General features: G+C 55.5%; 1 protein-coding gene across 1 annotated transcript; it reads left to right on the plus strand.

The window, feature by feature from the left end:
• Positions 1-1,619: 1,619 nt before the first annotated feature.
• On the plus strand, positions 1,620-19,156 carry Nptxr (neuronal pentraxin receptor; the record flags this gene model as incomplete). The annotated part of the gene is made up of 5 exons (XM_075959453.1): positions 1,620-2,486; positions 11,162-11,381; positions 12,892-13,139; positions 14,931-15,110; positions 15,475-19,156. Coding segments are annotated over 5 exons (1,740 nt in total), but the record flags the coding sequence as incomplete, so codon positions are not given.
• Between the last annotated feature and the right edge of the window lie 1,788 nt (positions 19,157-20,944).

Genomic DNA, 20,944 nt, shown 5'->3' on the forward strand with positions numbered 1-20,944 from the left:
ATGTGACTCCTACCATTGCCTTAATAGTCATGCTAAACCATTAATAGACCAGATTAAACAAGATTCAATACCAGCCCCTGTACTCATCTGTTCAACTGTCTCCAAACTCTCGGGGTGGCTAATGACACCCAGTCACAGGTGACTGTGCCTCTCTTCGTAGTGGCTTCCTCTAGGCCTCTCCTGGCTTTCCTTCCATCTGGAAGAACATTTTCCCCTGGGGCTATTGCCTACCTGTCTGTCTTCATGGACATATTAGATTCGCTGGGGTGTTGTCTTCTGCATCCCGTAAGGCTGAAGGGGGCCCAAACTGTTGCCCTCAGAGATCTGAGGCTAGCTCTCCAGTTGAAGGAGCTTCCTCTAAGCCATCCTGCTTGGGCTGATTTTTAGGTTACTAACTTGCATGCACTCATACCCGGCTCTGGGGGTTCACGATGAGCAGGTTCGGCATTGGCTGGGTTCCCGTGCTTCTTACCACTCAGGTCTGGACAACAATCCCTGACTCTAGGAGGTGGGTGAGCAGAGGGGACATAATCCGCATTAGCGTGGAGGGGAGGGAGTTAGAACACATGCCCATGGACCACCCACAGGGTGCCAGAAGTCAGGGAGGGACCCCCAGGTTCATGGAGGCTAATGCCCCCTCAGGAACATCCTGGTCCCCTCCCAGTCATGCCCACACTGGCATTTGTGGGGCAGAGACTTTGAGATGGCCTTCCCATCAGGTCAAGGCTTGGCTCAGGTCTTAGTGAGCAATTCCCACCAGCCCCAGGCTGCAACAGAAACGATCATGGCCTCCCAGAGTTCTTTCAGCCCAGAAATCCACCCCAGACAGAGCCAGCCTGCAGAAGGATAGCACTGGGACTGGACTGGAAAGGGTGGCAAGGTTTTTAAAATATTTAGTTGCGAAGTTAATTTTCAACAGAGTATATATAGACATTTTAGACACGATCAAATAAAACCTACACGCACACACAGCCCACTCCTGCCTGGTCTTGGCGCCCACCAGCTTGCTTTCCACCTGCCATGCTGATGGAGGCTGCAGCGAACTAGGGGCTTCTTTTCTGGGAACCTTGAAACTTGCAGGCCCAAGGACTCAGATGGGGGTGCTTCTGATAGTTCCTGCCATCCCAGAGATGAAGAAAAGTGAACCCTCTTCTGCTAGGAAGTTTGAAGGTGGCAGGTGACACAAATCGCCTCGCTTCCTCACACCAGGGCGTTCTCTTTTCTCTCCCAACTTTCACCCTACTAGTTTTGACCAGGTAGACGTGGCTGGCCTCAAATGCTGCTCCAAATGACCCACTAGCTGTGTGACCTTGGGTTGCCACCTGGGCTCCAGGGTCTCAGTTTCCTCTTTGTATCAAGAGCTTGTTCACTCTGCGGCTGAACTACAACGGAGCCTGCATCATGCCAAGCCCAGAGCCCTCAGTTTCCTCATTTGTATGATGAGAATGTTCACGCTGAGTATTAACTGCAACCGAGTCTGCAGAGCCCAGAGCCCCGCAGGGGCTCAAATGTCCGCATTCTGGGGGACCCGGAGAAGACCAGAGCCCAGACAAGCAGGGTCGCCCTGGAACCCAGCCGCCAGCTGCCGCACAGCCACCCAGTCACCACCCTCCGTGTGAAATGAAGTCCTGGGCGTGGCGCACACACCCCGGCTCCTGGCACAGAACGGGTGCGGGGCTGGGCCTCAGCCGGCCCCGGGGGAGCGAGTGGGGCGGGGCCGCCGCGCCCGCCTTCTCCTCCTCCCGCCGCGCGGGCTCAGAGCGGCGGCAGCAGCGGCCGCAGCGACATCTTCGGCACCCGCTCCGGCTCCCACGCTCCCGGGCCCCGCGCCCCGACCCCGCCGCCGCTCCTGCCGGGGGCCTCGCGCGCCCCCTCCGCGCTTCACGCTGAAGTTCCTGGCCGTGCTGCTGGCCGCGGGCATGCTGGCGTTCCTCGGTGCCGTCATCTGCATCATCGCCAGCGTGCCCCTGGCGGCCAGCCCCGCTCGCGCGCTGCCCGGCGGCACCGACAACGCCTCGGCCGCCGGCGCCCCGGGCCCGCACCGTAGCCTGAGCGCTCTGCACGGCGCTGGCGGCTCGGCCGGGCCCTCGGCATTGCCCGGGGAGCCTGCTGCCAGCGTCTTCCCGCCGCCACCCGGGCCGCTGCTCAGCCGCTTCCTCTGCACGCCGCTAGCCGCTGCCTGCCCGTCGGGGGCCGAACAGGGGGACGCGGCGGGCGAGCGCGCGGAGCTGCTGCTACTGCAGAGCACGGCGGAGCAGCTGCGCCAGACGGCGCTGCAGCAGGAGGCGCGCATCCGCGCAGATCGGGACACCATCCGCGAGCTCACCGGCAAGCTGGGCCGCTGCGAGAGCGGCCTGCCGCGCGGCCTCCAGGACGCCGAGCCGCGCCGCGACACCATGGCCGACGGCGCCTGGGACTCACCAGCGTTGCTCCTGGAGCTGGAAGACGCGGTGCGCGCGCTGCGGGACCGCATCGAGCGCATCGAGGTGAGCAGCGCGCCGTCGGGGCCACGGGGTGTGGGAGGCGCTGCCCTGCCAGCGACGCGCGGGTCCCGGATCCCCAGGGCGGTCACCCGGAGCACGCTCCTGGCTGGCACTACAGGAGAGTCCTGGTTCGGATCCCAGGTGGGAGCCTGCCATGGTGACCGAGACACGCGAGTGGGAGAACGTGTCCACTTGTAGTGGAAATTGATTGAGAGGCAGGTGTGGCATGTTTGGCACATAGGAGGCTCTCCTTAGATGTCCTTCTACAGGAACTCGGAGCAGCACCCGCCCCACACTCACTACCGTTAGGAAGTATGCCCCTCATGCCCAAGAGTGCCCTATTAACACCAACCTACGCTCTTGCACCACCTCCCACCCTCCGGCCACGCCCAGCTTTATATACCTGAAGCTCTGGACTCCTGGGGGGGGAGTCAGCGGATGACTCTCCAATAGGGACCAACTTAGCTCCCTCCTCCTGCTTTTCCAGGTCAGATACAGGAAGCCTGGGCACTAGGGACCCTACTCTTGAGTTGTGTGTGATGCTAAGCCCATTGGTTGATTATACTTATGGTCCCCTTTCTCCCTGTTACAAATTCCCAGCCTGGGGATGTAGAGGTGAAACAAACAGATTGGGCAGTCCAAACAGCCAGGAAGTCTTGGCCATTCCCAGACATGGACTGATTCCCAGACACAATAGGCAGTTAGATCGGGGACAAATGCATATGGCTCCATGCTCAGTCTGGGGGTGCAAGAGGAGAAACCTGTGGGAAAGTTGTAGGCCGTATCCCAGAAGACCACCAGGAAGTCAGCTGCTCACACCCCCACTTCAAGGCGTCTGGACCACAGCCTCCCCACATCACCCCCAAGGCTTTTACTCCTCTTGTGGAAGTGAGAAAATCCAGCTCAAACCTCCTGAGCTGAGTGGCAGAGGGGGAGGCCAGCCAGGCCAGCACCTTCTTCCCTGCCCAGGGGTGAAGTTCCAAAAACCAAGAGTAGGAAAAAGACCAAGTCTGCAGGGAAGGGCAGCCTCAGTCTCCTTACCTGTACAATGGGCATCGTGACATCTATATCCCACCAAAGACTCCAAGTCCAAAGACACAAACATAATTGGGAGCAGACTCTCCCCTTACAAAGATTGTCCTAATGTGAAAATCATTTGTTTGGTTTTTTTCCCTTCTGCCCCAGCCCGGGCATCACAGATGGCACAGGTGGCTCCTCCCACGTCTGTGACTGGTGGAGCTGGGATGACCCTGGCCCTGCTCCCTGGCACCTGCCTCTTGGCAAGGTGGGCTTCCCTATGGTGGGCCTGCTGAGGCAGAGGGATCCTGGCGCCTGGGATTTGGCAGCGGGTCAGCCTCCCAGGCTTGGGGAGCCCCGGCTTCCCCACATTCTCCTTCCTGTGTTTGCTGACTGCAGCGGACATGGGTCTGGTTTCCGAGCCTGGCAGCAGCTAGAGTCAGTCTCCTGGGGTCCACGCTGCCACTCTCGGTGGGGACTCATGCGTCCCTAGGCCACTGACATCCGGATTTACAGGGTCTGCCGTCACCAAGGGTAGTCCTCCCGAATCCACTCTAGCTAATGTCCCCAGAGGTCATGACCTGAAGGGGCTTTCCAATCTCTGCCTACTGACTCCTTTTAGACCCATGACTCCTTCCCTTTCTGGCTCCCCGCCCCCTCTCACTGGACCACCGCATCTGTCTGCTTCAAGACTCTCCTTGGCTCTCCTCTCACGTCCCCTGAGTGGTTGAGCCACACCCAGGGGCTTCCAGTGCTCACTCCACAGGATCCACAGATCCTGCCTGCATCTGTGTATCCACTCCCAGCAGCCTCTTGGCTGGTCCCTTGCCTCCAGGCACATCTGGGAGTGTTCCTACCTTGGGGTTCCTTCGTGGGGAGCACACTTCTCAGCCTGAAGCCACCTGCTTGAATCTCATCTGGCTCCTCAGCTTTCTCTTGGGTCACCCCCCTCCCCCCCACACAAGCACCAGCTCTAGACTCCTTCCTCCCAGAGGCCTTCCCTGGCCACACCATGACCATCCCCCTCTCCCATCACCACCCACCTCTGCACCTCTGGGTCACCCCTGCACCTTCCAGCCAGACCTGACTCCAATAGGTGGAGACATCAGACTGACCTCCTCCTCTTATCCACCTCAGGTGGGGGCCAGCCGAGCCTGAGGACTTTAGAAAGAGCATTGGTTTGATGGTTTGTTTTAGTTTTTATTGTTCACTGGAAAAAGCCAACATGTTTGGGGAGAAATTTCTCAGTCTGACAATTCTCTTCCCCTTTTGCAGCTCCCTGATACTACTCCAGCAGCAGGCATCCTCACAGGCCAGGGCAGAGTTACCGTTTTCCCATCATCCCTAGCCTCTGTGCCCGGGAAGGAGCGCAAGTTGCCTCTGATTTCCTCCCTCCTGCAAGCTATGGCAAGGTTGTTTGCTTCCTCTTTAGTTTGTTGAATGGAGCCTTTAGCTGAAGTCCCTGGGGTGCCATTCCCAGATCAGAGGATGTGGCCTTCTCCTGACTATGGCCAAAAACCACCTTTCGATGGAGCTGGTCCACTTAGGCGGCATCCGGCCATGCCGGTGTGTCCCAGAGTTCCATTTTTGTGCTAACGTATGTGTAGGGTGAAGGTTCAGGATTGGTTTAGGCAGAATTTCCTTGTCATACGCTCCATCCTCCACCGCCCTGCCCCCATTCTGGAGCAGAGCCATGATGAGGAGCATCCTGATGAGAGAGAGTCCCAGCGGGTGCTGGGTTCAGGGAAGCCACTCTTTCTGATATACTAACAGTGATCGTCTGTATTACTAAGCACTTACTCTGCTTCGGGAACTTCATATCAACCCATTTAACCCTCCCTCCACTCTATGGAGGAGACCTTATGCCTCTTTCCCAAACAAACCAGACTCAGAGGTTAAAACACTGGCCCTAGGTCGCCCAGCATCAGAGCCTGGATCTGCCCTCTCAGTATCTAGCTCCAGGGTCCTGTCTGGTTCTTCATGGACCCTACGCCCAGGAATCAGACAGTGAGAGAATACAAGGGAGGGCAGTGCTCACCTTCGTCTTGGGTACGGGCAGTGTGATGGTGCTGGACAAGTCTGAGAGGTTGACCCTGCCAGTGTGGAGGTTCCCCTGGGCTGCCAGGAGCAGCTGGCCCCTTTTAGGTATGTATTATACATTGACTCTTTCAGCCTCTGTGACGTGAAATAGGCCATGTACATTTCTGTCCTGGGGGGAGGGGACCCGGAGGCTCAGAGTCTGAGGGATGCAACCCGGCAGACCTCTGCCCCTTGCCCCTGTCAGGGTTTCCATTTGCAAAGAGTCTGTAGGGAGGGCCTGGGATGGCGTTCCATCGGTAGAACGCTTGCCAAGCATGCACAGAGCCCTGGGTGCAATGCCTAGCACAAACTAAGTGGGGCTTACGGTACAGGTACACCTGTAATCCTAACCTTACGGTACACACCTGAAATCCTAACTTTTAGAAACAAAAGGATGAGACTTTGAAAGTCACCCTCAGCTACACGGAGAGTTCAAGGCCAGCCTGGGCTACATGCAACTCCATCTCAAAACACCTAACAAGCCTACAGCAGACCAGATGTTTCCTAGATACCCTACCAGCTCTAAATGGCCCCAGGTGGGCCAATTATATGGGACTTACTGCTTGGAATGCTCTTTCCAGACCTCAGTTTTCATGTCTGTAAAATGGGTGAGCTGGGCTGTGACAAGCCCTTCACTGAGCCTGTAAGTGGTAGACCTTCATCCTAGCAAGAAGCCTGGCTTTGTAAACCCTGGATCTGCTACCCTCATGCTGTAACCTCAGACCCTCCTGTGTCTGATCCTCAATGATCCCATCTGTTGAATGGGAAGGGACACCCCAAGTCCTTTGAAGAAGTCTCTTGTCCTCCCAGAAAGAGAGGCCCTTTTTTATTTCTGTGGCTTACCATACATCCATGGTCTGTCAGGGTTCACGCCTCATTTATAAAGGGCCCAAATTCCGAGTGAACAGGTCTGGTCAGGATATGTGGGCACTCCCAAGATAACGATTGCAGCCTTCTCGGGTCCTGAAGGCTCCCTTGGGACTCCCAAAGTCACTGGGGTCCCCCCATTCTGACTATGGTCACTATTAATGAGGTTTGTGTGTGTGTGTTCTTGGTTTTTTGAGACAGGGTTTCTCGTGTAGCCCTGGCTGTCCTAGAACTCACAGTTGGAGATCCACCTGCCGTGGCCTCCCCCGTGCTGGGGTTAATGGTGTGTGCTACCATACCCGACCCAGTAATGAGTTTTGCTTGTATTTGAACCTTGCACGGCTTTGTGCCAGTGCCATTACGTCAGGTGCCTGCGGCAGTGGCCACTTGTCACTGTTTGGAGGCACCATCACACGCTAGCCTGTTCGAGGATGGACCTTCGAGTTCTGTTTAATTCTAGCTTGAAGCTGCTGTAAACACTCTGTGGTCTCTTCGGGTGGCCGTCAGCCCTCCTTTCTGCTGGCCCTGTCCCCGGCAGTGGGCTGCCTGGGTGCCGGCAGGGACGTATATTTAGCATATGTAGGTACTGTGACACATTTTCCCAAAGTGGCTGTAAGCAGCTCCACACCCACCCGGGAGCAAGCCTCGCCTCCAGGCTTGGTCAACTGCAAGCTTCCCTGAGCAGGTGGGTGTAAAGGACTCAGGACTCTCATGGTTTAAATGTGTATGTTTCTGCTAATCCATGGCATCAGGCACTGCGCCACCCCAGAAATCTTTGCCCATGGTGGGATGAGGTCAATGGTTAGGCTGCTCACAAAGGAATGAACTTAACAGGGCGGCCCCAGGATGGTTTGAGTGTCTTATCTCTGTTGAAGTCCGAGGACAACTGATGAGCGTCCTCCATAGCTCTACCTAAGGGGACTAGGATCAGAGAGGGCAAGGCATTTGTCCAAGGCCCACAGCACAGTGGAGCTGAGCGAAGACTATTGCCGGGATTTCTGAGTAAAATGATCTGGGATAGGGAGTCCCTGTCTTTGCGGAGGACACCAGGGGAGGCTCAGCATGATCAGGACTGTGCACGGCTGTCTCCGCTGGCTTTTTGATCAAGTCACCCAGCTCCATTTCTCCCTCAGTAAAGATAACAGTAACAGTAACAACTGCTTGCGGGCCACACGGGACACGTCACCTTAGATCCCGCCTTACATCTGATCGCTTGCACCCCAAATGTAGGAAGTATTAACATACAGCCTGACTTTCATAGATGACCACCACGAGGGTCAGAGTGGTCAGGCAGCTTGCTCGAGGCCACAGATCCCGTCTGTGAGGAATCCAACAGCTGTGCAGACTGCTCGGCTAAGAGTTGGTGACAGTCAGTCAGGCACCGCGTTGCCAGGGCACACCGTGGCTGAACAAGTGAATGAGGGCTCAGAAGCCATGACAGCACTTGGAACTCCAATCTCTTCTCAGAGCATCTTGGCTTGGGCTTGAGGGAAGCTGCCATCTGGGAGAGCAGAAGCTCTCTCGGGTTAGGGTGGGGAGGGCCGGGAAGAGTATTCCTGGCAGAAGGAACAGCAGGTGCTGGAGTCTCAGGGTGAGATGGATTTAGGGTGTTGGGGCACGGGCACCTCATGCTGAATCAACCATCTCACCCTTGCCTTCTGCCTGAGCCGCCTCCTCCCCCAGGTGCCTGATGTCTGGCAGTGCTGACTGCTGACCGTTCTGTGCCTAGTTTTCTCTCAATGTAATAATTTGACAAATGATTTCAGGGTTGGGTATGGAAAATGTGGATCCTTTCAAAGCATTTATTTACTTATTTTTGAGATGGGTTCTCAGGTAGCCCAGGCTGGCCTTGAACTCAATGTGTAGCCAAGGATAACCTTAAACTTCTCACCCTCCTGATTTCATCTCCTGAGGGCTGGGGTCCCAGGGTGTTCACCACCTCACACGGTTTGTGCAGTGCTGGGGCCCTCTGCCAACTGAGCTGAGTCTCCAGCCCCTTTAAGACGTAGTGAGGTAGTGTTGGTGGCAGTGACCATAGCCAGCACTCCACCCAGCTCCCAGGCCTGCTCGGAGATAATACTGCCCTTGTACCAACAAACGAGTTTCTCTGTAGCTTTGGAGCCTGGTGTAGACCAGGCTGGCCTCGAACTCACAGAGATCCACCTGCCTCTGCCTCCCGAGTGTTGGGATTAAAGGCGTGTACCGCCACCACCACCTGGCAAGGCGCAGCATCTTTTGATAACCAGCCCCTCAGCTGATGGAGTAGGGGGGGGTGAGCTGGCAGGACTCACAAGATATTGGCACAGCTGAGTGGAGGGTTCTGCACCACTGTCCCCAGAACCAGCCTGAGCAGGCAGGGGTGGGCTGCTAGGACCCTGATGTCAGGCCTTTCCTCTACTCCTGTCACAGAGGAAGTAGCCATTTGCATGAAGCCAAGGCTTCTTTCCCAGTTCTTTCGACACCTCAGCCGTGTCTCACTAGCAGGATTATCCTGTGGGGCCCTCTATGAGCCTGACTTTCTCATGTCCACTGAGACCATTCCTAGCAGCCAGGGCAATGTTACATACCCACTTTGCAGAAGAACAAACTGAGACTCAGATGTGAGGGTTGGTACCAGGAGTGGGCACAGGATTGCTGTGTGACGTTAGGCAGGTAGCCCACCCTCTCTGAGCCTCAACACCCTGGTCTCTAACTTAGTCCTCAGGAGGTAGGAGCAACTGAGAAGTGTTTGTCTCATGTCTGGTATCAGCAACGCTGCTGCCCTTGGCATTCCCTGTTGAGTACTAAGGAGCCTCCCACCCCACCTCCATCCCCATTAGCTCATAATGGCTGGGCTGGACCTAGAACCCTGGGATTTGGCTCTAGGCCCAGATAGAATAAAGTTTACCACAGACTCTCAGCATCCCACCTGGAGTCTGGCCCTCTCTTCCTGCCCTATCAGGCACTGAGTGGGGGATAGTGTGACATCATCTCCGCTTGTCCCCCTACCATCTCAGGCTGGGGCCCACTTGGCACGAGGCCCGGAGCCCACGCCGCACAGCCTGCGCCTGTGGCAGATGGAAGCAGGGTGGGGGCGTCATGTTTCTCTGATTCACATGCTGGGGTGGGAGAGATGCTGCCTCCTAGCCTCTGAGCCCCCTCCTCCCTGGCCTCCTGGTGCCACCATACAGGAGCTTCAACAGAGGACAGTTTGTACGCTTACCCCCTCTAAGGAAACAGCAAACCCTGCAGTGTCCTGGTCACTCGGGAGGGGAAGGAGGAGGGAGGGAGGACACCACCCAGCTAGAGATAGGACAGTGTCTCTCAGCATCCCTCGAGCACCTTCAAGGCACTGGCCCTGCTCCTGGGGACAACTTAGGGACCCTTTCAGCCTAGGTGACCCAGCCCTGGCCTTGGTGGTCATTAAGAGTCATTGAACATGCCTCTTAGCCTTTCCTGTGATAGGGCACAGGTGTGTTCCCTGTGTGGATGTGCTCTGTGGCACAGGAGCTGCTGTGGTCACCAGTGGTGTGACCTCCAGGCTGAGGAGGTGCAGGGCCTCACCCTCACCACAGCTGCTGTCCCTCAGGAACAGAGTCGTAGGATGATGGTCCCCACGTGAGGACTGTGGTCAGGACTGTGGTACACAGGGAGAGAGGCCTGTAGCCTGGCTGGGGTGGGTGTCAGCCACAGGGCTTGGGGTGCAGTGGGACACAAGCCACACCCATCCTGTGGATCTGTCACAGCAGGGAAGCTCGGTGGGAGTCACACAGAGCCTGCAGTCACCTATGTGGCCATAGTCACAGGGAGCCTGCATTCAGGTTCAAACAACTCTCCATCCTGCTCACCACCAGCCGCAGGCTCCTGTCAGCATCGTGGCATCAATCCCCCTGGGGAGCCCTGCACCCTCCGTGTCCTGTCTGTTGCCAGCTCCGACGAGTGGCTCCCAATCTGGTCGTTGGTCAGTCCCGAATGAGGACCTGGTATACCCCACAAGCACCCACTGTGTGCATGAGCACCTACTGTGCGCACCAGAGAGTGAATGCCCTTTTCGGTCCAAACCTGTGGCCTGGCCTGCCTGCCTCAATTATGCCCACCAGGGTGTGAGACAGGACAAAGAGGGACTGTGCACACTGTCCTCATCCTGCGGTTGGATAGTGTCAAAGCCTGCCTTGGGATACCCTGAGCGAGATGGACTTTGGTGCCAGCTCTGTTTATTGGCATTGGCCACATAATCCTCCCCAGGACAGTTCCAAGATGACAGTACAATTGTCTCATGAGGAAATAAGTCCAGAACAGGCAATAGGTTTTCCCTTCATCATACAGGCGGTTAGTTCCCAAGCTGGGTTTGAGTCCTTAACTGTCACTTGAGTCTGGGATTCTTACCACAATTCCAAGATGATGATACCAGAGTCCCATCCAGAGGACCAGGCTGCAGGCATGTCCTGGGAGGTCACAAATGTCCTCCCTCCACTGCGTCCCAGCCCTTGCAGGGGGATTCGTGTCATAGGGCCCAACCACAGGAGGCTCTAGAAGCCTCCGGTGTGGTCCTTTTCCGCTATGAAACTGTGCTTGTTTGAGTTCACTCCTGCTGCCTACGGGCTCTGTGCGTAGGCTGCCTGCCTTTGCCTCACTCTCCCAGCTTTGCTCACTGGAAGCCAGGCTCACCTGTGGTGGCCGGCAGAGTGGTGGCATCTCCGTGTGACATCACGATCCTTTCTTTTCCTCTGGAGCAGCAGGAGCTCCCAGCCCGTGGGAACCTCTCCTCGGCATCGGCCCCAGCCGTGCCCAACTCCCTGCACTCCAAGATGGACGAGCTAGAAGGGCAGCTGCTGGCAAAGGTGCTAGCACTGGAGAAGGAACGCGCTGCCCTCAGTCACGGCAGCCACCAGCAGCGACAGGAGGTGGAGAAAGAGCTGGATGCCCTGCAGGGCCGCGTGGCAGAGCTGGAGCATGGTAGGTCCTAGAGTGCAGATAACCGAGCTGCAGAGCCCTGGTTTCTGGCTGCGACTTCCAAAGGCTGTGGAGCGGGAGAGGAAGGGCCCGCTTGGGGGATCGTTGTCACTCTCAAAGCCACTGCTAACAGATGATTGTTGTCTTCTGGTTCTGCTGGGTCCAGGAGCTGGCTGTTCAGTGACACGCTGGCTAACTTAATCGCCACAACTGCAGGGTTTTTCACAGGTAATGACGGTGAGTTTGAGAGAGGTCAAGGGACTTGTCAAAGGTCACACAGCCAGGAAGCAGGTGTCTAGACCCATGACTGGATCCTTCAGACTCCTGACCATGTGTTTAGCCGTCCACAACTCACACCTTTTGCTAATCTTCCAGCCTTCTGGCATTCATTTAACCCCCAGGCCTGGTGCTGCCGGGGGTCCAAGAATTGTAACAGACAGTGTGTAGGTGCCAGTTACCAGGACTCCTGGATTCCAAGGCTGTCACAGAATCGCTCTGTGACCTTTCAAGGTCATTTTCTTTCCTCAGGCCTCAAGGTTTTCACTTGAGAGATGGAGAGTGAGATTAGGGATGTATGAGCTCCCATGGCCCTTGTGAGGGGAAGTTGGGGAGACAGGGGAAGCTGGGGGTGGCACACGTGTCTTCCTGGAAGAGGGGTCTTAAGTCAAGTGGCCATGCTGGGTTCAGGTGTAGGGGAACAGTGGGCCTGGGGGGGGGCTCCAGGAAGGCACCCAGTTGAGTACTTGAACTGTGGCAGTGGCTTCTGTCCCTACTCAATCCAGCTCCTACCACCCACATACCAACACCCTGAGGACCAGGGGAAGTGCCTCCTTCTAACTTCTAAAGTCCTGGTGGCTCCCCTCCCCACTCCTCCTACCCAGCCCCCAGCCACACATCACCTCCCGTCCTGGGAGCTCTATGCCTATTTCTCTCTATACTGAGTTGAGTCTTTGACTCTTTGTTCAAATCCCAGCCCTGCCGCTTTCTTTCTGTGTGACCTTGAGAAAATGACCTCTGTGTGCCAAGGTATACCTGAAAAATGAGGGCTGTAGCAGTGCCTGCCTTGAGCGCTTGTGAGGAAGTGATGTGCAGAAGGCACTTAGACTCTGCCTATCACAGAGCACCACATAACGCTTAAGTTAGCACCAACTCTAAATAGCCATTATTATAGCTGGTATTTGATAAGCCTACCATGGGCCCACCAACCCTCACTGTGGAATGAAGAACGTGTCATTAGCCCATTTCACTGAAGAAATGGAGGCCGGAGGAGGTTGCATTTATCTCGTTGAGACTCATAGGTCAGAAAGTAGTAAAGGCTAGATTTGAACTCAGGACATCTGAAGTCCAGAGCCCCTAGGCCTAGTTTAGTCATACCTCTCAGCCCAGAAGCAAAATTAGAGGAGTTGAAATTCCTTGGCATTCCCACCCCGGTGCGCACACCTGCGCCCTAGTGGCCTGGAGCCATCATTCATTGTCGTTGCGCAGTGTCCAGACCTTGCCCTGTCCCTTCCAGGGTCCTCGGCCTACAGTCCCCCAGATGCCTTCAAGGTCAGCATTCCCATCCGCAACAACTACATGTATGCCCGCATTCGCAAGGCGCTCCCGGAACTCTACGCCTTCACTGCCTGCATGTGGCTACGCTCCCGGTCGGGTGGCACCGGCCAGGGCACCCCTTTCTCCTACTCGGTGCCTGGGCAAGCCAATGAGATCGTGCTGCTAGAGGCCGGCCCTGAGCCAATGGAACTGCTGATCAATGACAAGGTGGGCGGAGTCTAGGGCATGGGCGGGGCTTAGGGCTCAGGGGCTGGGGACGGGTGGGCTCTGCTTCCCAAAAAAATTTCCCCCCACTACCTCGGTGCTAAATGTGGGTTGACACTTTCCTTCTCCTGTTCACCATACTCAGCACACATTAAATACCTACTGTGTGTCAAGTTCGGTTCTGGCAATACAGACAATCCAGCTGCGGGCGGGGCTGACTAATGAAGGGGAAACAGGCTGACTTCCAGGTCATGTGGCTAGAGCCCAGCTTACAGGCATCTGCACCCCGAGCCCTGTGCATTCTCCTGAATAGAGAGAGAGGGGAAACGAACTATTAAAGGGCTTGTCTGGCGAGAGGCGGGGGCTGCTGGTGATCCCCAAAGCATATACCACAGGTCACACTCGCCTGGCATCAGCCCACAGGCTATACATCTGGAAGGTCCACTGAGCGTCCAGGAGACTGGATATAGTGACCCAGGAGGTCATTGTGTTGCCTTGAGGTCCTGAGATCACAGGAGTGACCAGATTCCACTTGAGAGGGCTGTCCTGACCCCTTCATCTTGGCCTGCCTCTGCCAGTTGGTAGAGGGCAGCACTAGGCTCCGGAGATGGAGAATTCAGCACCTTGGACAGGGCACAGCACAGTCATCTTTCTTCCTGGCTGCGGCTCTTCCCTCCTCTAGCCTGTTTCTTTATTCTGCTGGAAGCGCTAGATTTGCCGTCCCATAGCCGAGTCCATGTCTTTCTATGGGACTTTTGTCTTGGCCCACAGTGTGGGGTATACAGTCGGCCTTGGGAAATCAGGACAGCAGGAGCAGCGCTAGCTGTGAGGGCCCCAGTGTGAGGTGGCTGATCACATTACATCCACAGTCGGGAAGCAGAAGAAGATGAATGGGGTTCTCTGCTGGCTTCTTCCCTTTTATTCAGTCTGGGAACTGCGGCCCAGCAGCCACATTTGGCCTTCCTCCTACCAGATCCTTCTAGAAACACTCCCTCATGAGCGGTAATGCCCAGAGGCGCGTCTCCTGGGTGATTCCAAATCCAGCCAAGCTGAGACTGGAGGTGAACAGTCACGGGCAATGTTGTCCCTGAAGCCCGGCTGTCCTGTGCAGGTGCGCTTTGTCCACCCTCAGAGTCTGGAATGGGGCCTGGCACCCAGCAGGCACCAGAGACTGCCTTATGAAGTCGTGATCATGGAGCTTTTGTGAGACAAAGCCACAGATAAGTGGCGTTCACCTCACAGACCAGCGCCAAGCCATCAACAGAGGCTTCCAAAGCACCATGAGCAAGAGACCCACGCTGCTTCTAGGCTCATGATTGATGAACCATGTCTGCCTTGGGGGCAGGAAGAGGCAGCAACTGTGTATGCTGTCTTCCACTTTATAGATGAGGCATTGGAAGAAAAGAACAGCCTCCTCAAGGTCACATAGGGGCTGGTGGCAGATCCAGGGCCAGACAGTGGGACCCAGCCTCTGAGTCCAAGGCTCATTCTGGCATAATGGGCCCCACTGTGTGCTAGGCACTGATTTAGGTGTATAAGGGAAATGGGTTTGCGGACACTGTCCCTACCATGTGTGACCTCGAGGCCCTGAAAACCACAAAGATAGTCCCTGTGACCTGAAGGAAACTGCTTAGTGGGGTCATTGGAAGAGGGGGAACCGGGACAAGAAAGACAATGGATAGAACCCAAGTCAAGCCTTGGGTTCTGTCCCTAGAGCAAAGCTGAGGCTAGCTGCAGAGCCATGCCACTTCTCCAGCCTTGGGCCTCTCACCTGGGTTTGCGTCCTATGTCCAGGTGGCCCAGCTTCCTCTGAGCCTGAAGGACAGCAATTGGCACCATATCTGCATTGCCTGGACTACCAGGGATGGCCTGTGGTCTGCATACCAGGATGGTGAACTGCGGGGCTCTGGTGAGAACCTGGCAGCCTGGCACCCCATCAAGCCACACGGTATCCTTATCCTGGGCCAAGAACAGGTAAGGCTCAGGTGGCGTGTACCCCCAAGTCTCTACTGCACCCACTCTGGGGCCCCTGCCAAGGAAACCAGAGGAACTGAAGCAGAAGCTAGCATCTTGTCTGACCCACCAGTTTGCAGATGGGCAGCGGATAGCTAAAGAAACAGGTGGAGCTGAAACCTGGGAGGAGGCTGGAACCTTGGAGTGGTGTTAGGGAAGGGCATGAACCTTGGGAGTGAGGCTGGAGCCTTGGGAGGTGGCTTCCTTAGGTGGGGCTAGAACCTTGGGAACCTAGCTTTGGCAGGTACGGACCAGGTTGGATTGCCTCTGCCCTTCTTCTCTCACCCCATGTCTCTCTCCTTTCTTTGTTTCTCTCTTGGCCCAGGATACCTTGGGGGGCCGATTTGATGCCACCCAGGCCTTCGTTGGTGACATTGCACAGTTCAACCTGTGGGACCACGCCCTGACACCTGCCCAGGTCCTAGGCATGGCCAACTGCACTGGACCACTGATGGGCAATGTCCTCCCCTGGGAGGATAAGCTGGTGGAGGCCTTTGGAGGTGCGAAGAAGGCCTCCTTTGATGTCTGCAAGGGGAGGGCCAAGGCATGAGGGGCCTCCTTGCTCAGGGCCCCTCCCTTCCTGTCACTTTGGGGACCTCCTCAGCCTGTCCATGTGCTGGCCTTCCCTCCTACCACATTCCTGGCCATACCTTCCTCTTCCCATCACTTCCCACACCTCCAAAATGCCCTGCCCTGGATGGATGACCCCTCAGCCACCTGGGTAGGGACCAGTATCTCAAGTCATTTGATCTAGCCCAGGGGAGTTGCAGTCCCGCCTCCTGGCAATGTTTTGGCTCAGTCTCTCCTCTCACACCCTCAGCCTCCCACCAGTCACATCAGACCCCACTAATTCCAACATTCCCTGAGGGGTTATGGGTAGGGGTGGCCTTTGACCCTCTCAACTCACGCTTCAGGCCTACACCAGGCCATAGAAGAGATGCCAAGATGTATGAGATCAGACCCTCCTCGTCTGTCTTCCTCAGTTGCCCACCCACAGGGGCTATGGGATCATCGCCTCCACAGCCCCCTCCCCCGCCCTCTTTGCACCCGTTCCTTTGTGTGTTGTGGTTTGAATGTTGGTTTCATGTCAGTTCAAACCCCACCTCAATTTCCAGGATGTTCCCTTCCCAGCTTCCACCTAACAGCCAGGGACCAAGACCTTGGAGGCCAAAGGGCTGTAATTACTCCCTGTACCTCCTGGCAACTTTGCCTACCAGCATGGTTGACCACCCCACCCTCATGCCTATGACAGGACCTGGGTCATTCTAGCCTAGCCTGAGAGCATCCAAAGCAGAGGCACTGTAACCCAGGAGACATTTTCCTGCCAGAGCCCAATGGCTTAGCCACCATATGAATTCCTTCTGCCTGGCCCTGGAAAGACCGGAGGATACTGAGAGGACGGACCCTGCTGCTGACTTGCTGTGTGACCTTCTGTAAGAACCTACCCTTTCTGGTCCTGGCTTTTCTCCTTTGTGAGCTGAGGACATAATGTTGGTCGCATCTGAGAAGGCCGCATTTAGAACATGCGGTGAGTCATGATACCTGGTGGACAGAGCAGGCAAAGACAGCACTGAAGGCCCAGTGGCTTTAGCACAGAAGGTTCTGGACCTGGATAGCAGATGGGATCAAGCTAGGCCGGGGTTAGGATCACAGCGGGCTCAAAGGGTCAGGATCAAGGATAAGGTTCAAGGCAGACCAGACACACATAAGCATTAGCTCCCATTGGCTCCTTCATCCTTGCTCTTCTGAGAGTGTCTCAGCTAGTGGCTTCCTGGTCTCTGTCTATAAGCGAGTCCTTCTCAGCTCCCCCAGGAGCCCAGAAGAATGTCAGTGCTGAGAAAGGCCACCAAACGTGAGCTCCTGCTTGTGGAAGATGCGGAAGAGCAGAGAGGGCAATGAACTTGTCCATGATCATACAGCCCAGGACTTCTGAATCCTCCTCCATGTTCCTCCCTGTGTACCATACTGCCTGTCCTTAAGGGTCTTTGAGCCCAGCTTATCCCTGTGCAGGGAGGCATTTGAGAGGACACAAAATGCTTTTCAGAAGGGCACTGGGACATCTCAATGGGCCGGCCATCCAGCCTCGGGAGGTGAGGGAAAGAGCCAGGACAGACGGATGCCTGAGGATACAGTGCCCTCCTGGTCTTCTCCCAGGCACTGAAGCAGTAGCAGGTTGACTGAATCGGTGGGCACTGGTGCCCCCCACCTCTGCCTCTACCAACTTTGTCCCTGTCTGTGCTCCCCATGGCCATTCAGCCTGAGATATGACTCAGGAGTGGGAGGTTGCAGTCTATGCCCGGGAAGTGTGTCCAAGACTTGCCGCTGGCCTGCAGATCTGTTTCCATTTTGAGAGCAACTACACGGCTCAGTACCTCCATCCCCATCCCCTGAAGATAGTTGCAGCTGCTTCACCCAGACCTGCTGAGATCCCCGTTGCCCAGTAACAGCCAATGACATCAGCCCCAGTGCTGGGTCAAGTGTCTGTCGTTCAAGTTGTTGCTGGGTGACAGCTGGATTCAGAACTTAGACCTCAGGGACTCTGAGCCTCATCTGGCTTTTGCTATTGTTCTAGAAGAGGTAGCTTTAAGAAGACCTTGGGAGGACAGAGTCTTAGGAAGAATGTGACAGAAACTGCCAGGTCATTTGAGCCCACCAGACACACCATCCTGATCCTTTCTGCTTTGTCACAGTGGCAATGAGAAATGACACCTCAGCCACATTCTCGTGCTGGGTCGCCCTGGTTCAACTCCAACCACCCACCACCCACCCCACCCCCACCCCCCGCGCCAGGAGAAAGAAATGGAGGCATCGGGGCATGTCTCTCTCTGAGTGTGGATCACTAGGGAAAGGGCCGGCTCTCTATTTCCAGAGCCCCCACCTGCCCTCGCCTATTGTGTTAGAAACATTCCCTGAGCATGTAGACCCCTGTTTTGATGCCTTCTGCTGCTCCCGACAAGACAGCTATGACCCTGAACTGCCCCTGGGTCTGATGAAGATGGAGCTGGGCTTGTTAGGTAGCCTTAGACACTGGAAATCCAATCGGGCACTGTGTCTGCACTATCTGGTTTGTCCTCAAAGCACAGTTATGAGGTAAGGCTGGTCTTAGCCCATGATGTAGGAGAGAAGGGCACACTCTGAGGGTAAAGTAACTTGCCCAGACTCGGCCAACTGGTAACAGTGCAGTTTCTATTTGGAGGCAGGTTATGTGCTCAGAGGACAGTGCCACCTCCTTTAGGGTACAGGAGCAGCAGGGGTGTGAAGGGTCTCTCACGCTCAGGCCTCAGCCTCTACCTGGGCTGCAGTTTGCAGGGTGGGAAAGGAGAAAGGCAGGGCAAAGGTGGCTCCTCCTCAGCCTCCTGTTCTGGACAAGGCCTGTACCAGGTGCTCTAAGCTGATCCCTGCCAGCTTCCCCACCTCTGAGGCATGTAGTACCATTTCCCACATCCTAAGACATCACCTCGCTATGGTTAAACATGATTGGGGACCACAAACGGGCTGAGGATCTGTGGGAGGGAACTCAACCCTTGGCTTGCAGATGGGGAAGCCGAATCCTGGCTGGGGAGCTCACATGACCCTTGACCCCTCTGACTGAGCTTCATCTTCTCCATTTTCCCCCAAAACTGGGTCCCACCTACCCATAAGTCCCAGCACCCTTGACCTGAAAAAATTGGAGAAGTGTCTCCTCCCAGATAAGGGCCTCCTCTCCTCACCCTTTCACTCCAGCTATCTGCTACCCCCAGGCCCCCGCCTCCCAGGCTATCCCCTGCCCCTGCTGGGTGGGGAACCAGCTCCTTCCCAGACTGAGCAGCTAGCATGTGAAGTTGTCGTCAGACACTGAGATGAGTGCCCTCCACTGCCCTCCCTCCTCACTCTGCTCTATTTTGTATATAAATGACATGAGATATTTTGTGTGTGTGAGTGTGTGTGTGTGATTTGTGTCATGGTTTTGTTACCATTTTTGTTTTTGTAAATTTGAACGTTCTAAATAAACATGTGGTTTACTCGGAGGAGGCTCTTTTGTAATGTGGGAGTTGGGGGTACCCTGACCCCCCAACAGAGCAACAGCTGCCCCAAAGCCTCACCCATCTGTATCTGCCCCACACCTGGCCTGGCTAGTTCCGCTGAGCTAGGCTCAGACATACAATTTCCCAGGATTTCTAAGAAAGGCTACATAGAAGCGAGTCCCACGTGGAAAGTGCCCCAGTTCTAACTCGGCTTTGGCCTCATTCCCAACACCACTTCCCCACCTGTGCCCCAGTTCCAGAATCCGGGTCCCTGGTGTTGCTTAGGACCCAATCTTCCTAAGTCACATGCCCAGACCCCAAGAGATCTGCATCTCTTTGGGGGCCTTGGGAGGTGGTACAAGAAGGAAAAGACTATGGTGTCATAGCCCCTCTGCTTCCCGCTTGCCTCTTTCCTTCCCTCCCCAGGTTTTGTCTAGGCTTGACTGGTGCCTCTGATCTCTAGATTGGACTCAGACTAGCACTAAGTAGGATCCAGACCATCTTAGGCAGAACTTACCAGCATGGCATTATTCCCTGATGAACTTGACCTCAAGTGGTGACCTTTAGAAAATCAGGGTAGAGGGGCAGGGTTGACAGAGCTTCCCAAACTCCCAAGAGTGCATTTAGCCTTGGCAGACACACCTCACACGGGTAAACCACGTTTGGCACTACTGAGGCCTCTGAGCATCTCTGAGATTCCAGGTTTGTATTTAAAATACAATCACAGGGAGCTGTAGACAGATAGACCTGAAGACTGAGCTGCCGGCCAATGCGCCTTGTTTATCCCATCTTACACCACTTTCCTTGTGGACACCCTCTCTCCCTTTGTCCCACTGAGCTGGCAATGTCCTACCCACCCGGGGAAATCCCCTTCCACCTGTTCCACACCTGCTCAGACAAATGTAGCAGGCAAACCTGGGGCCCTGTGAACATTAACCACACAAATCCACAGCCAGAAATGGCCCAGGAACACCTATCCATCCCCTCCTGCCTCTGCTCGAGGTCTCGCTTTCCCAAACAGCAATATTATATCCTTTCTGTCCTCAGCCTACAACCCTCCTCCCCAGCCCTGCATGCCGGAGGGATCGAACGATGGGCCAGTCTTCCCTGGGTACCATCCCCAGGCCTGACGATGAACTGTGTCAGCCTTGTTCTCAGCTCCCTCCTGCCACTCCAAATGAACTATGTCTGCTTCTCTCAAGATCTGGACCCATCATCTGACCTTCCCAAGAACCTGCCTCCTGGATTACCGACTCCTTCCTTGTCATTGGCTCTGTCATTCCTGTGGGCGTGCAGGTGACCAAGTGTCTCCTCCCTTAAATAGGCCTTGTTTGGGCTTTTAGTTGCTGAGGTTTCCAATCCGTGGTCAGCTGGCTTCATTTCTGGGTGGTGGCTGAAGCAGAGCATCATGGTAGAAAGGTGTAGAGGAACAAAGTTGCTCCCTCTTGGGGGCCAGGAAGCACGCCAATCATTCAGAAAAACATCCCCACGGCTAACTCCTCCAAACAGGTCCCACCCCCAATAGTCCTAAGTGCAGTGAATGGTGGAGTCAGAGTCCTCCGAGCCAATCACCTCTCAAGAGCATCATCCGCGAGAGATCACCCATGAATCTCTCAGGAGGATACTTCAGACACCCACAACATCCGCTTGAGCCAATACCCTCTTTGGATCATTCCTTGTGTTTCTGTTCCTTCTGTTACCAAACTTCCTGGAAAAGTAGGCATGTCACTAGAGTGCCTGCCTAGCGTTTGCAAAGCCCCGGGTTCCGTCCCCAACTATAAACCAAGGGTG

This window comes from Microtus pennsylvanicus, chromosome 2 (assembly GCF_037038515.1).
Source record: "Microtus pennsylvanicus isolate mMicPen1 chromosome 2, mMicPen1.hap1, whole genome shotgun sequence".
NCBI lineage: Eukaryota > Metazoa > Chordata > Mammalia > Rodentia > Cricetidae > Microtus > Microtus pennsylvanicus.